This window comes from Petaurus breviceps, unplaced genomic scaffold (assembly GCF_028583685.1).
Source record: "Petaurus breviceps papuanus isolate PSGF00001 unplaced genomic scaffold, PetGlider_PUasm1.0 91133, whole genome shotgun sequence".
Lineage (NCBI taxonomy): Eukaryota > Metazoa > Chordata > Mammalia > Diprotodontia > Petauridae > Petaurus > Petaurus breviceps.
The window spans coordinates 21658090-21675232 of NW_027187419.1; the positions used below are offsets into that span (position 1 = coordinate 21658090).

Sequence of the window (17143 nt, forward strand, 5' to 3'; positions counted from 1 at the left end):
CCCATGGCTTTATCACCTCTAAGCAGGATTTTCAAATCTTCATATCCAATCCTGTCTCTCTTGAACTTCACCATTACATCTAGATTTCCTAAAAGGTTCTCAAACAAATGTCCAAAGCAGAACTCATTATATTTTCCTCTATTTCATTCTTTCTTGAAATTTCCTTGTTCTTATTGTGGGCATCACTTCCTTTCCAATCAACCTTGGAATGTTCCCTAAATCTCCTTTCTGCCCTTGTCCACATTCAATCAGCTGTGAAAGCCTTATGAATTATTTCCATCCAATTATTCCAATGCCAATACCTCTCACATCTTTCCTGCTCTTTCCATTCAAGCAGACTCTACCCTACGTTTTGGCCCTCACAACTGAGCTAGTGCAATAAGCTCCCAGGGAGTCTCCTTGTGAGCAATCTCTCCTTTTTCTAATTTTATCTTCTACAAAGCTATCAAAATGATTTTCTTTAAAACCTCAAGCATACCTTGTCACCTATTCTCTTCACTAAAAAAAATGTCTAAAGCCTTTAACTGTTTCTAGGGTAAAATACAGATATGCTCAAATTTAAAGACCTAATCCCTGCCCACCTACTTTTCCAGTTTTATTCCATATTTTTCCCCTTCATACACACCCTTCTAAGTGAAATTAGAATGCTAATTATTCCCTTTATACATCATTCCACCTCCCATCTCTTCTAGCCCAAATGTTCAATACAATCTCTCCTTACCTCTACATTGCAGAATCCTAGCTTTCCTACATGGCACAGAAATTGTCTCAGGTGAGTTCACAAGGTCTTCCCTGAATCCTCCCCCCTCCCTGAACCAATTATTCATATTCATTCTTTCTCTCCCTCCCTCCCTCCTTTCAATTACTTGGTGTCTATGGAGCTAAATTGGAAGCGAATACTTCCAGTGACATCTACATATCTATTTTAATTGTTTGTTCCTCCAATACAATATAAGCACCCTTAGGGAAAGAAACATCTTGTTTTTTGTCTCTGTATCTCCAAAGCCAAACTAGCACAGTAACTCAGACATGGTAGATGATTGCTTTATTTTATTTTATTCAAATATAGAGCTCTCCGATCCACCTCCCAATATATAAAAAAAAAAAAAACGAAACAAAATAAACACATAACAAATAGGTACAGCCAAGAAACATAAATTCCCATATATTTTATGTCTGAAACTGTATGCCTCTTGAGTCCATTACTTCTCTGTCAGGAAGTGCATAGCCTAGGTCACCATCAGTCCTCCATATTCATGCTTGACCATCTCACTGATCAGAGATCTTAAGTCTTTCAGAATTGTTTGTTTTTATAACATCATGTTATTGGATAAATTATTCTCCTAGTTCTATTTCTTTCACTTTACATAAGTTTTCCCATTCTATTCATATGCCATAATCTGTTTAGATAGTTCTAGGTGGCACAGTGGATAGAAAGCTGGACATATAGTCAGGAAGATCTGAGTTCAAATGTAGCCTCAGACACTAACTAGCTGTGTGACCTTGGCAAGTAACTCAACATCCACATGCCTCAGTTTCCTCATCTATAAAATGAGGATGATGACACCTACCTACCATGAATGTTGTGAGGATGAAATGAGATAAAGCTTGTAAAGCACACAGCACAGTGCCTGGTACATAGTAGGTACTACATAAATGTTAGTTATTATTAACTATTATTAGTCAATCATTCCCTAACTGGGGGTACCCCAACACTTTACAATTCTTTGCCAATGAAAAAGAGTTGCTATATTTTTGTGGGCCCTTACGGTAGATGATAAATAAGCATTGAACTGAATTCCAACAAAACTGAAGAAATTATGTTGAAATCTTAACGAAACTCCTAAAAGTTCCTAAGACTGCTTCCTCTTGGTGTGATATGCAATCAATTCTAATCCACCGTGAATTAACTTCCTAACCTTGACACCCCAACCCTACCACTATTCAGAGCTTAAATTTATTCCTCTACTTTCTGGTGTCACTAGAAAACTTAGATAGCTAAGGCCTAGAAAAATATGAGTCTATATTTCAAAACATAATGTTGCTATGTAATTTTTCTTTGTTGTTGTGATCATAAGGAGGGTATTTATACATTTTATCTTCTTAATTGTACCATATTAATTGTGCTTTGACATAAATACTATGAGATACAATATATTGAGGAGTAAGGCTGATTTTTTATTATTTTTCTAGTGGAAAACTCATTTCTTTAAAGTCACACCTTATGTTATTCCTTATCATATCTTTTCTGTGCTTTGATAAATTGCTATCAAGATCTCAGTTTCTGTTCAGGCTTACTTAAAACAAAATATGCCATGATATCTTATGTGCCTTTGTAAAACAAAATATAGTTCTGTAAACGTAAAACACTATATAAATGTAAACTATCAATATCATCACCATTAATATTTATATAAACCTAATTTGATGCTATATACTAAAACATCTATAAACTGTTCCCAGTTATTAGGACATTACACACATTTTTTTAAGCTTCCTTTTTTTTAAATTAAATTTTATGTTTATTTTTAGTTTACATCATTCATTTCCACAAGATTTTCAGTTACAAATTTTCTCCCTGTCTTTGCCCTTCCTACCACCCCAAAACAATGATCCACTGTATACCCCTTCCCCCAATCTGGTCTCTCCTATATCTTCCCCCATTCTCCCTCCAACTTTCTGGTAGGGCAAGATGGATCTCCATACCCCAGTGCCTGTATATCTTATTTTCCAGTTGCATGTAAAAATAATAATGATGATAATAACATATTTTTTAAACATTTAATTATAAAACTTTGAATTCCAAATTCTTTCCCTTTCTCCCTCGTCACCCACCCTTACTAGGAAGGCAAGCAATTCAATATAGGTTGTATGTGTGCAGCTATGCAAAACATTTCCATAGTGGATATATTGTGAAAGACTGACTATATTTCCCTCCATCCTATCCCGCCTCCCACTTGTTCAATTCTCTACTTTGACCCTGTCCCTTTTCAAAAGTGTGTGCTTCTAACTACGCCCCCCCCCACAACCTGCCATCCCCTGCATCATCCCCCCTCTCATCCCCTTCACCCCTACTCTCCTCTAGGGCAAGATACCCTAGAGTGTATGTCATTCCCTCCCTAAGCCAAATTCAATGAGAGTAAGGTTGACCCATTCCCTTTTGCCTTCCTATTCTTCCCCTCCATTGAAACAATTATATCTTATCTCTTCTATATGAGATAATTTACCCCATTCTGTCTCTCCTTATCTCCTCTCATTATATTCCTCTCTCACCTCTCAATTTCACCTTTAAAGTATCATCCCTTCCTATTCAAATGATCCTGTTCCCTCTATGTATACCTGTACATATATATACACACACACTCACATGCATTCATACACACATATACCTTCCTCTCTCTCTCAAAAAAAAAATATATATATATATATTCCCTTCAACTATTCTCATACTGAGAAAAGTTTCATAAGTTAGAATTATTGATTTTCCATGTAGGAATGTAAATAGTTCAACTCTGAAAAGTTCCTTATGATTTCTTTTCCCTGTTTACCTTCTCATGCTTCTCTTGCTTCTTGTACCTGAATGTTAAATTTTCTATTCAACTCTAGTTTTTTCTTCAAGAAAGTTTGAAAGTCCTCTATTTCATTGAATGATTATATTTTCCCCTGCAACATTATACTCAGTTTTGCTGGGTAGGTGATTCTTGGTTTTAATCCCAGCTCCTTTGACCTCCGGAATATCATACTCCAAGCCCTTTGATCCCTCAATGTAGAAGCTGCCAGATCCTGTGTTATTCTGATTATATTTCCACAATATTCAAATTGTTTTGTCTTGGCTGCTTGTAATATTTTCTCCTTGATCTGGGAACTCTAGAACCTGGCTATAATATTCTTAGGAGTTTTCTTTTGGGGATCTTTTTCAGGAGGTGATTGGTGGATTCTTTCAACCTCTGTTTTGCCCTCTGATTCTAAAACATCAGGGCAATTTTCCTTGAGAATTTATTGGAGGATGATTTCTAGGTTCTTTCTTTGATCATGACTTTCAGGTAGTTCAATAATTTTTGAATTGTCTCTCCTGGATCTGTTTTCCAGGTAAATGGTTTTTTCAATGAGATTTTTCACATTGCCTTCTATTTTTTCCTTTGTTGGGATATTTTTAATAGTATCTTGATTTCTTATAAAGTCATTAGCTTCCATTTGCTCTAATCTAATTCTGAAGGAATTATTCTCTTCAATGAGCTTTTGAGACTCTTTTTCCATCTTGCAAATTCACCTTTTTAAGGCACTCTTTTCCTCATTGGCTTTTTGGGCCTCTTTTGCCATTTGAGTTAGTCTATTTTTCAAGATGTTATTTTCTTCTGTCAGGTTGTTGACTTGTTTTTCATGATTTTCTTGCATCATTCTCATTTCTCTTTCCAATTTTTCCTCTACTTCTCTTATTTGGTTTTCAAAATCCTTCTTAAGCTCCTCTATGGCCTGTAATCATTTCATATTTTTCTTGGAAGCTTTTGGTGCAGGAGTTCTTACTTCACTGTCTTCCTGCCATTCCATACTTTGATCCTTTTTGTCCCCCCCAAAACAATCCAAAGTTGGATTGCTGTGCTTGCTTTGCTTCCTTTGCTTGCTCATGTTGCCACTCAATTACTTGACTTGTGAGCTTTTGGCCACAGTAGAACTCTGCTTCCAGAGATGAGAGCTTTGTCCCAAATTGCTGGGGTTTTCACACCTGCTTGAAATATTAGTTGGTTGCCCTCTCAGAAGCCTCCACTGGTGCTGGCATCTGGTCACATACCTAAGACCTCCACCCTAGACAGCGATCCAGATCCAAGCAGATTAAAGCAGGAGTGATTACCCCTCAGAATGGTCTCTTGGTCCCCCTACGATCTGCAGGCCAGGAGCTCTGAAGTAGCCATGCTGCTTCTCCTTCCAGGGGCAGAGGCAGGACCATACTTCCGATCCCCCTGTTTCCAAAGGCCACACTGACCTTTTACTTTGCCTTTGGCATTCATAAGTTGATAATTCTAGAAACCGCCACAGCTGCTGGTGATCCACTCTTTGGAAGTCCTTCCAGCCACAGCTGGTCGGGGCTGCCCTGGGGATAAAACCATGGGCTCACATGGGTCTGGGCTCTGCTCCCAGCTCACTGCAATGGATGCCCATTCCTGGGCTGCCTTCAGCAGGAGATCTGTTTCTCTCTGTCACTTTTTGGGTTCTGTAGCTGTAAAGTTTGTTTAGAGTCATATTTTATAGGTATTTGAGGTGGTTATGGGGTAGCACACGGAGTTTTTCTGCTTCTACACCACCATCTTAGCTCTGTCCTTTCCCCCCCACCCAATTTTACTGAAAAGAAACTACAACTTCATAAACTCATCTATAAAACTCGCATGGTTCTCCCATGGAGTAGGAATGCATGATGTTAGTAGCAGACCTTATCTTCATATTTCAGTGGCCTGTTTTCCTGCCTTTCTGATTTCTAGCTAAGTTCCAGATTGAGGAGGAGGCCTTCAGAGAAGTGAGCCATCACCATATTTAGAAGCAGACTGTTCTTAGGATTAAAAAAATATATGTGTGACAGGTATAAATCCAGCATGTCTTTTTTTATTAAAACAGTATTTTTAAAAAATCAGTTGTTTATAATGATCTGTTTTACCTCAGGACCATGGTAATTGCCAGAGTCTGTCTTTTCTTGATCTAATTTAAACATCATTTGAAAGCATAGTAGTGAAAGGATTATGTTGCTAAGATTTACAGCTAGGGTTACTGAAAGGACTTCTCTATGCTAAATCACCTTTAGTAAAATCAAAATTGTAGGGCAATTAATGCTACAGATATTAAAGGAGTTTATCTCTTACCACCTTGAACATAGGAGTTATTATTCTTTTCCTCTATCAGTTCAATATGTATGCTATTGCCCCCAAACATATTGTGTGATTCAATTATTACAATTAAGTAACAGAATTTTCAGCTGGAGGAAATATTTCATGCAAAATGAGGCCCACCATTTCTGAGGTATACCAAATATGTGTAGTGTCCCTGCTTCCCAGGCGCAAACATCTAGACTTCATTGATGGAAATCCCTTACTTAATTTGGATAGATAACAGAAAATTATGCTATTAAAGAGACTTACTTTCTTCCTTCTTGCTAATAATTGCAGGCAGAGTATAAATCTGAAAAATAAAGTGATTAAATCAGTGATTTTTTTTCTTAAGAACCATCTAAAATATCAATCAATGGATCAGATGGAGTTGATTAACAAGTGTGACATCAATTCAATATCACACAGTGCTTATTCATTACATTAAAGGTCATGCAACAACTATGGTCTCTACATTTCTGCCTTTGAATATCATTCTAAGTTCATAGGACACTAGTACTAGAGCTCAGAGGTCACCAACTCCAACCCCCTTGTTTAGCACATTATGGGGTTCAGATGTTAATTACCTTTCAGAAGATCACACAGGAAGAGGATTCAAAGGTCAGAGCCTTTCTTTCACATGATGGTGCCAGTCTTCTCTGAACCATTGGATATCTTCCCACTTAGACTGTCACTCCTCAACTCTAAAACTTAGTCCAAAATTCACCTTCTAGTTCAGGAATCCTACAAGATGAGTCCCTCCTCACTCCCCATTCCTCTGTTCAACATCTTAGGAATTGCAGGCTCAATATATACAAAAATAATTTGCATTTTTCTTTTGTACCCCCTTTTTTTTAACCTTACTCTCCACCACATAGTCAGTAATCCAGCAACACTGGCCTCCTTGCTGTTCTTTAAATATGGCACTCCATCTCCTGACTCCCTGCATTTTATCTGGCTCTCTATCCCCCATAATTGATGCCTGCAATGCTCTTCCTCACCTCCATCTCCTGGTTTCCCTGGCTTCCATCAAGTCTCAATTAAATCATACCTTCTGCAAGAAACTTTTCCTAGTCCTGAGTTAATGCTGGTACCTTGCCTCTGAAACTAACTCCTATTTATCCTGTATGTGTATATGTGTAAGTATTTGTATGTAGTTGATTGCATATTGTCTCCCCAACAGACTGTGAGTTCCTTGGGGGCAAGAACTATCTTGCCTTTCTTTGGATTTCCAAAACTGACGGTATCTGGCATGCAGAAGGCAGTTAACTGATTGCTGACTACAGAACACCTTGCTATGGGTATTCAGGGAATGACCCTGATGGACTCCTTTCTCATTGTTACTTGCTAGTCACAGGTGTTTTTATTCTATCATTTAAATATAGGCTTTCCACAAATGTTAAAACAATTGCTAGAAAAATGAACAGTCTATTTATACAGGTTGCTTTGCCATCAGATCAGAGAGTATTTCTTTTTCATTAAATTGGATGAACTTAAACTGACTCTGGTACCATGAAAACAGAAACAAGAAGGCAAGTTTGGAGAAATGTATTTAAAATGATGCCTCACCATCAACAGGAAACTGAGACTACTAATCTGATTTTGTAAGACAGTGAGAGATTAGAAGCTCCTCAGCGACACAACATAAAAATATTAAAGGCCATGCTTTGTTTTATTGTTTTCTTATTTTAACAGTTTTAATCCACTTGGAAGCACATAGAATATTTAAAATATTTTACTGTTACTCAATCTTATCATATGCAAATTATGAAATGTAAAGTCTCTTACCGGTTCCTTTCCATCCATTGCTTCAAGCCACAGTTTCCTATTTGCTTCTGAGAAAGCTTGCAATGTAATGATTCCATGTCTATTAAAAGAAAATTTTTCCATTTAAATTTATATAAGATACAAAGACTTTAAATTCTGAAATGCCTGGGTAGGAAAATTAAAAATACTCCTGCTTAGCTATTTCTATGAAAGGCAATATTGCAGAAATTACTAGGGTAGCTGAATTAACAGTGTGTGTACTGCGGTAATAGAAATAAGTTTAAATCTAGACTCCTCCATATCTGAGCAGCTGCTAGTCATGTGTGGTCATACATGATATGTATGGTCATACTGGACAAGTCATGTAACTTCTGTGAGCCTCATTTGAACCTCTTGCTCATTTATAAAATCAAGGGTTTTTATTAGAGAAACACTAAGGTCCTTTCCTACCCTAAATCTACAATCTCATGAAACTGAGCTGAATAGAAATACTCTGAACTCTAAGGGTTATCTGTCCATTACTAAAACAAGTCATTCAGTATTTTGTTTTACTTTTATTTAATATTTGATTTATTTTATTTAAACATTCATTTCCACAAAATTTTGAGTTACAAATTTTCTGCCGTCTTTCCCCTACCCCCATGCCAAGATAGCAAGCCTTTCTACTCCTTCCCCCAATCTGCTGTCTCTTATATCCTTCCCCATGCCCCCTGCAACTTTCTACTAGGGGAAGATGGATTTCTATACCCCAGTGCCTGTATATTTTATTTCCCAGTTGCATGTAAAAAACAAATTTTTTTAATATTTGTTTTTAAAACTTTGATTTCCAGATTCTTTCCCTCCTTCCCTCCTCACCCACCCCCACTAGGAAGAAAAGCAATTCAATACAGTTTTCCACATATGTAGTTACACAAAATGTTTCCATAGTAGTTATATTTTGAAAGACTAACTTCATTACCCTCCATCCTATTCCACCCCCCCATTTACTCTATTTTCTACTTTGACTCTGTCCCTTTTCAAAAGTGTTTGCTTCTAACTACCCTCTCCTCCCATCTGCCCTCCCTTCTATCATTCCCCCAATCTTATCCCCTAAGATGTCACTAATTTCCTTGAAAGAAAACAATGACTTTTTTCTTTTTTTTAAATTGTGGGGGAAGAGTGAAAATAAGTACTCATTAATGGAAAAGAAAACACATGTTTAGAAAACAGAAAGAAAACAAAGTTATATTTCACCTGTGTTTTGTCTATACATTTCAGACCTTATCCTAAAATAAGCTGAAGGGCCTTGAAAAATAAGCATAGCAACTCTACAATCTAAAAGAAAGCAAATTTCTGATGATGAGAGAATCACAGAACTGAAGTGGCCTTGGAGCTCACTTAATTTCATGGACAAAGCAATGGAGACATAGAGAAGTTAAATATTCAAAGTCACCCTCAAGAACAGAAGCACCAGAACCTGGGGCTCCTGACTTAGTCTAATACAGCACAGGGCTTTCAAAAATGTACCACAATGAGGTTACCAGGGGCTTCATAAGGCTATAGATAACGACACGAATTCAACAAAAAGTGCATACTATCTGCTCTGGAGGTTGTCCTGGTTCATTTGTTCACCTAGTTTTACTCTACTGCTGCTCACTCTTGGGAATGTGTGAGAAGGGAGCAAGCCGTGAATCACAAATGTAACACTTCTGCACTATATATCCTGCTTGTGAGAAAAAAAGATCATCACTGAAAGAGAAGTCAAATTATTTATTTGAAAATAATTTAGGCATTTCAATTATCCATGCTATCACTGCTAACTCTTCTAAGCAATAACTCAAAGCTAAATTTGATCAGTCCTTCTCTCATGCATAAATAAATACAAACAAACATACAGGGAATACATATATACACAGAGAGAAATAGAGTGAGAGGAGGAGAGCTTGACTACCAATTAGTGACACTGTTTACATGTGTATGGCTTCGGAACAATTCTCATTACTCTCTACCTTTGTGTAGAAAACTTTTTTAAAAATGCTTTCCCTCATTATTCACACATCTAGACTTTTCCAGAGACTATCTAGTTATTTGCTAATATAACTAAAGAAATTTCCTAATACCTTCACCAAAAGGAAACTAAAGTTAACTAAATGGGCAATAATTCAACTCAAAACTATTTCTAGGACTCTTAAAAGAGAATTATAACTGGGGCTATAGATTTTCTGCAGCATTAAAATGTAAGATTGGCATGAAGAATGAGACCACTTTTAGGCACTGGCTTCTTATAAACTTCCTATTGCCATGACTATAATTTCCCATTTCCTGAAAGCATATAGGAAGAGAAAGATTTCCTCATTCTTGGTGCTCTTGACTGGTGCCTAAAGCAGGCTAAAAATCCTTATATGATCACTTTTTGTCCTTATCACAACAGAGATAACAATGGTCATGTGTAAGTTTCTCATCTCACAAAGCTCTTCAATATTCACATTCCAACAAGAGAATCATCTAATTGCCTAGAAGCTTTTGAAAAGATCACCTCTTTTTTCTAAGAAAGTTTAAGATTACCAGTTATTCAGAAATGGCTATAAAAATGATTATGTTCATTTTAACATTCTGTCCTGGCCAGCAAAGTATGAAAAATCCCACTTCTTCCTTATTAAACATATGCAAATTTCAACTATCTGATTACTGCTTTTCAAAATATGTTATATTTTATTAAAAACCAGGGATCTGCATTTCATAATATTCAGTTCTTTAAAGCTTTCAGCTTCTTTTTCATGTAAATTACAAGCTCACATTACTGAAAAAGAGGGACTTTGGCTTCCATAAGCTGAAAGCTGAGTCAATTTTCCTAAGGAAAGAAAATTTCTTTTTGTCCAGAAAATGGTTGTCTCTTACAGATGGAAATTTTAAAACTATGTGTGTCAGCCCAACCATAGTCTTTCCTGATCTCATGATCTAAAACTTTTGGAATGAAAATCACTGATGTAGAAGAAAAAAGGATAACAAAACAACCTTGCCATACAGCTAAAAAAGATAGATAAAAAGAAGTAATCTCAAATGCATGACTAGGTCAGTCAATAGACTTTTCTCAAAATTATGGCTAATGACTGTTACTTCAATATTTAATATTAAGAACTGTCACGTTGTCTGACCTTTAATGTAGCTTTAGCTAATATGAATCCATCAGAAGTTCACATCTCTCTCTCAAAAAGAGAAGATTTTTCTTAGAAATTGCGCATTTAAAAGCTACCTAAAATGAATTTGAGCACAGTAAAGAAGACATAGGATGCCTCTTGTCACAATTATTATCAGTAAGAATATATATCTGGAAGGGTACAGAAGTCTTCTGAACATATAGAAGTGAAAAAACTGGGGGAAGTACTTTTAGGGCAAGGGGAAAAGATAAGGTTACTGGGATAGGGTAAAAGGAGGCTGAGAAGGAGAATAGTGAGTAAAAATAAGATGGGGGAAAGTCACAAATGGTAATTATAAGTTTGAATGTGAATGGGATGTTTATAGCAGCTCTTTTAGTGGTGACAAAGAACTGAAAACTACAGAGATCCTGATCAATTGGGAAGTGGCTGAACAAGTTGTATAACAAGTATGGTTATGATGGAACACTACTGTGCTATAAAAATGTTAAGTTCAAAGATCTTACAAAGGCATGGAAAGACTTACACAAAATGATGGAGAGTGAAGTTAGCAGAACCAAGAGAACATTGCATACAGTAATAGCAATACTATTTCAAGAACAATTTTGAGCAACGAAATAATTTTGACTATTATAAATACACAAATTTAAAATGAAGGACATACAAAGAAACATGCTATCAGCATCCAAAGAACTGATAAATGGAACTATATATAGAATAATTTTACATGTGTGTGTGTATGTGTGGGTATCTACCTGTCTATCTATTGATGCATCCACCTATTTGTGTCTAATAGTAGCCATCTCTATGGCAGGGGGAAGGAAGAAAAAAAATACTATGTTACCTTTATTATATATTTAAAAGGAACGGCAAGTTGTACATATTTGCAGTTTCATGCGCAATCTTCTTTATTTTATTATACTGTGTTATGGAAATACTTATTCTATTCCATAAATCAAAAATAAATTTAAAAAATTAATATAATCAAAATTACATAAAATCTTTTCAAACTATTTAAAAAAGAATGTGGAATATGGAGCAGCTAGGTGGCACAGTGAATAGAACACCGGTCCTGGAATCAGGAGAACCTGAGTTCAAATCCAGCCTCAGACACGTAACACAAAAACTAGACGTGTGACCTTGGGCAACTCACTTAACCCCAATTGCCCTCAAAAAAAAAAAAAAAAAAGGAATGTGGAATAAGGAGAACCAGCCTGGCACAGAGTTGGCAAGTCAAGTAGTCAATGGTAAGCAATTTCCTTAACCCTTTAGGACCCCCAGATAACTTTTCAAGAGTCCAAGCTATAGAACAGCTCCTCTAGCAGATTTCTCAGAGTTAATTCCCCTACACCAATGAAATTATAGGTCCTGACCAAAAACAATAAAAAAATTAAGCCTCTACTGGGAACCAAGCACTATGCAAGTAGTAGGAAACATGAGTTTAGATAAGACTGTCCTAATATCAAGGGAACTTAAAATTTGGAAAGGGGAAGAATGATTAAACATCAATAAAAAAGACTAAAGAATGATTAGACATCAATAAAAAAAGGCTAAATATCCAATAGAAAATGTTAAGTGCATTAAAGCAATGGTGTAAAACTCAAATAAAATCTGGAACAATAACCCATACATAAAAATCTCTGTGAGTCACATCATGACTTTAGAAAATTTCATATTCATATTATCTATGCTTTATTATATTTTTACTTATTTTGTTAAATATTTCCCAATTACATTGCAATCTGGATTGGGCTGCTGTCAGGAGTTTTATGGGCCACATGTGACCCATGGAGTATGCATTTGACCCCTCATCACAAGGCAAAATATGAACAACATGAGATCTTAGTATATGGCAGTATCTGGGAAGGCTTCCTGAAAAAGGTGGAATTTGAATTCAACTATAAAGAACATGATGAAACAGGTCAAAAAGTCATGGGATGACATTCCTGGCAAAGGGCCTAGCCTGAGTGAAGGCATGGAGACTTGAAAATAAAGTGAATATCAATAAAACAGAGAGTTGTTCAGTTTGTCTGGAACAGAAAATTTATAAGCAGGAAAAAGATTAAGAGAAAGATGGAAAGATTTTGAACAGCTCTGAATGCTAGATAAAGAGAGTTTGAATTTTACTTAGTAGGCATTAAGGAAGCTACTGAAGATCTTAGAGAAGAATGCTATGAACACATATGCATTAGAAAAATTATTCTAGTATATGGGAGGAGAAGATAGGAAGCCATGTAAAGAGGCTAATGCTATTACCCAGATGAATGGCAATGTGCACCAGCGGAAGGGTGGTATTAATAGTAAAGGAGAAGGAATAAATGTGAGTGATATTGCGGGGATAAAATTGATAAGTACTGTTAACCCACTAAAAATGCCATGACAGGAGAGGGAAGAGATAATTCTAACTTTACAAATCAGAGTGAAGTGCTGCACATCTGAAAGTCTGAAGGAGAAACAAGTTAAAAGGGAAAGAAAATAAGTTGTATTTTGCAGGAAACATCTTGTATTCTCAAAACTACATTTATCTTCTTTCCCTTTCTCCTTCCAAAATGAGTGGTAATACACAAATGAGGTATATTCACATTTATATCTTTTTCTTCATAGGTTTTAGAGAGGATACAGGCTGTCCCAAAGACTTTTGTGATTATTGCGACTATTCCAACATCCTCTTCTCAGGGATGAGGAAACAGGTCCAGAAAGGTTATGGGAACTATATGAATTTACACAGGTAGGTAGGAAAGCTGAGATTCAATTTCAGATTCTCACACTTCATATCCAAAGCCCTTTCCACTACAGCATGCCACCTTCTTACTGGAGGGTAGGAGACTCCACATGCTGTTGTTAGTTTCAGCAGACTGACCACTGAGAATGGAATACTAGCCTAAATAAGTTATCATAGTTAACTCTCACAGAAGATGCCAATCCAGAAACTGGGAAGAAGACTCAGTGAGTTTTTAAGGCCACTTTATCAAAAACATATGGGTGAGGTAGTTAGGTGGCACAATGGATAGTGTCAGGAAAAAATCCTCCTGAGTTGAAATTCCATCTCAGAAATTTACTAGCTGTGTGACCCTGGGCAAATTACTTAACCCTGGTTGCCTCAGTTTCTTATATGCAAAATAAGCTAGAGAAAGAAATAGAAAAGCACTCCGGTATCTTTGCCAAGAAAACCCCAAATGGGGTCACAGAGTCAGACACGACTGAAACAAATGAAAAACAAAAACCATTCTTTTTGCTTTCAGAGTTTCATGCCACCCTACCAGGACTATGTCACACAAACAATATTTCTTAAAACACTGCTGCTCCCTCCAGTAACCTCCCCCACCTACCTTCCCAATCCCCACACCCGGCTCCTGCAGTTGTCTGAATTATGGATTGTGTAAAAGTGAAAAAAAAATCACTTTCCCTCAGCATTTTCTGACATTTAGGAGGAAACCTGGACAAGAATTGCACAGAACATGGAAGGAGGACAAACTTTGTATGATGTTAAGGGGAAGGAATAGCCATACCTTTGAAATCATTGATCTATAAAAGTAGATCAAAGCAGAAATTTCTGGTATCATGTGAACAAAGCTTATATAATAATTTCGGGATTTCTGTTTTGTTTTTGTTTCAGCTAGGACCTGTGATTTCACTGGTGTACAAAAAGCCTGGGGAGGAAATTCCTCTATAATTGCAGATCAGCAACTTTATGCAACTTACAGACTTTCATCTCCTAGAGCTTCCAGAGGTTTGGTGCCTAATCTCAAGGTCACATAGCTAGTATAGGGTTGTAGAAGGACTTTACTTTGAGACCAGCTCTCTGCCCACTACGCTACACTTCCTCTTATACAGTAGCAGTAAAGGGGAAGGTAAAAGAATTAGCATTTATATAGTGTCTACTATGAGCCAGGCTCTGTGCTACATGATTTACAACTAATTTGATCTTTGCAACAACCCTGGGAGGTATTATCCCCATTACACAGTTGAGGAAACTGAAAGAAAGAGGTTCAGTGACTTGTCCAGGGTCACACAGTTAGATCTGAACTCAGGTCTTTCTGCCTCTAGGCCTAGCACTCTATTCCCTGTACCACCAAGATGCTCAGTGAAGTAGTCATATTTCAACTTGTGTTATCAGTTTCATAACTCTAGGCTATCATGTTTCAGTGTGACAATCCAGAATTTTATTAATACATGGAGTTTAGTAAAATGCAATGACTACATTTTCAAAGTAAGAGTTATGATGTGTCCTTTGATACTATCATTATGTAATGGAAGGCTTCTCAGACTCTGCTTCTCAACATTAGATGATTGCATGTTCTTTCCCTAAAATCCACAATCACTTACACTGTCACTATGTTTCTATTCTGGAAAGTTAATGTTGTATGAATGTATACGTTGTGACACTGAATTGCTTTATTTTCACAGGGCTTTTGAGTTTTACTACTACTATATTACTAAAGCACTACTACTATTACTACCAATAATAATAATTTATATGTTACTTTAAGGTTTCTAAAGCACTCTGCACATCCTTATTTCTCAGCATAAAATAAAACTATAAAGAAAAGTTCAAACCTTTCAACCACCTCGATGTCAAAGCAGAATCGTTTGTCGATTGAATCTGTCTTTCTTCGGATACAAGATTTTAATTTAAACATCTCTGGTGAGCTAGTGACAAGACCATTCTGTTAACAACAACAGAATCACGTTATTAAAGCAATAAAGCAACTTAATCTAACAATTATTTAAATATTCAAACATGTGCTTCTTCCAGTTCTAAGACATGTGGGCAGAAAAACAAAAACAAAAAGCCCTTGAGGAGCATATATTTTAGTGGAGAAGTAGAGATGGGAATGAAAACATCATACAAGTCTTTATCTAAAACTACATGTATTATTTTGTAACTTCGCCATGGAATCTGGAAAGCCATGGAATTTATGCACATAATGACTGCCCTAACTTTCATATTTCCTAACAATTAATAGCCAGATAACTTAATATATCAAAATATTGATTTTATAGATAAAACAGACTGACATATGATAATTAATATTTTATGAATTCACTTTCACTTATGTGCTTGTATTTTTTTAAAAGAGGTTTAGTACTAAATTGCTCCCATACCATATAGTAATTCGTTATAAAGTATATAATTTGTAAAAGAATAATAACATTTTCCCCACGATCATTATGACATTCTTTAGGCTTTCTCAGTATACCATGACTAAATAAATTGTACAATTATTGGAAAAAGTAAATGGTTAACCTGTAGCAGTCTCATAGTTTAGTAACAAATTAGATTTCATCATGGCCCAAAAGATTAATGTGCTAAATACTATTCTACAGTCACAGTCTTATTATACTGATCATTGCCATGTGACTGCTATATAGGTGAGATGACAAGTAAGCCCTTTGGATAATTGTGTTCATTTTTTGATAATTGGTTAAGTCTAAGACAGAACATGTAACAAATTCTGCCTTATAGCAACTAGTATCAAAGTAAGGTTTCTAGTAATTTTTTTGGCAATAGTTTACCCCAAGATAACACCTGGTTTCCTTGAACAATCTTGAGTAAAAAGATGATAGATTTTCTGACTAGCAGCACAATACTTAGGGCTGCATAGATCACTATCCTTTGCACCATAATATGATTGCTTAACCTAAATTGAAAACTTCTTAAGTGATAGAATTTATTCTGTTAAACAAATCCCCTTCCCTTTTTCCAGAAAAACGAAAGCTCCCCCCCCCACCTTGGTTTCTTCTTCATTAATATATCCCTTAGTTTAATTCACTAAAATCTACTAATAAAACACAATCTATGGCCGTCTGTTTAAAGAAATGGAGACAATTATTTTTTAAAAATTGTCAATATGTATGAATATGTATATTGAGTATAAATTTCATTATTAGCAAATACTTCAAAACATTTATCTCAAATTACAAAGAATTCCTATACTCACTATACCGCCTTAAAACATACCCAGAATAATGGAAGTCTGGGGTCTGCAACCCACCTTTCCTACTAAGCATCCCAATCACCATTTGAGCAAATGTAAATTGATTTAATGATAATTCTGACAAGTTTAAATTCACAAGCTTTATAATTCATCTTTACATACTTATACAAGAAAGGAAATAGTAGACTTGTAAACTCATTACATGCCCTCCTTCATATAATTTGTAAAAGAATGACAACATTTTCTCCACTATAATTATGACATTCTTTAGGCCTTCTCAGTATACCATGACTAAATAAATTGTATAATTATTGGAAAAAGTAAATGGTTAACCTTCAAGGTTAGGAAAAGCCTTAAGTACTATCTTAGTTCATGAGCCCCATGCTACGAAGAATCCTAGAGAGGTCATTTAGGTCAAGCCTCCTCCTTTTACAGATGAAGAAACTGAGGC

At 35.9% G+C, this 17143-nt stretch overlaps 1 protein-coding gene across 1 annotated transcript in view; it reads right to left on the reverse strand.

The window, feature by feature from the left end:
• The window catches only part of ARHGAP42 (Rho GTPase activating protein 42), a 425382-nt gene that overhangs the window by 82984 nt on the left and 325255 nt on the right, over positions 1-17143 (reverse strand). The window contains exons 10-12 of the mRNA XM_069079700.1: positions 15311-15420; positions 7641-7719; positions 6126-6165 (exon numbers count right to left, since the gene is read on the reverse strand). Of these exons, the coding sequence (XP_068935801.1) occupies positions 6126-6165; positions 7641-7719; positions 15311-15420 (229 nt within the window). The remainder of the gene's footprint in view (positions 1-6125; positions 6166-7640; positions 7720-15310; positions 15421-17143) is intronic.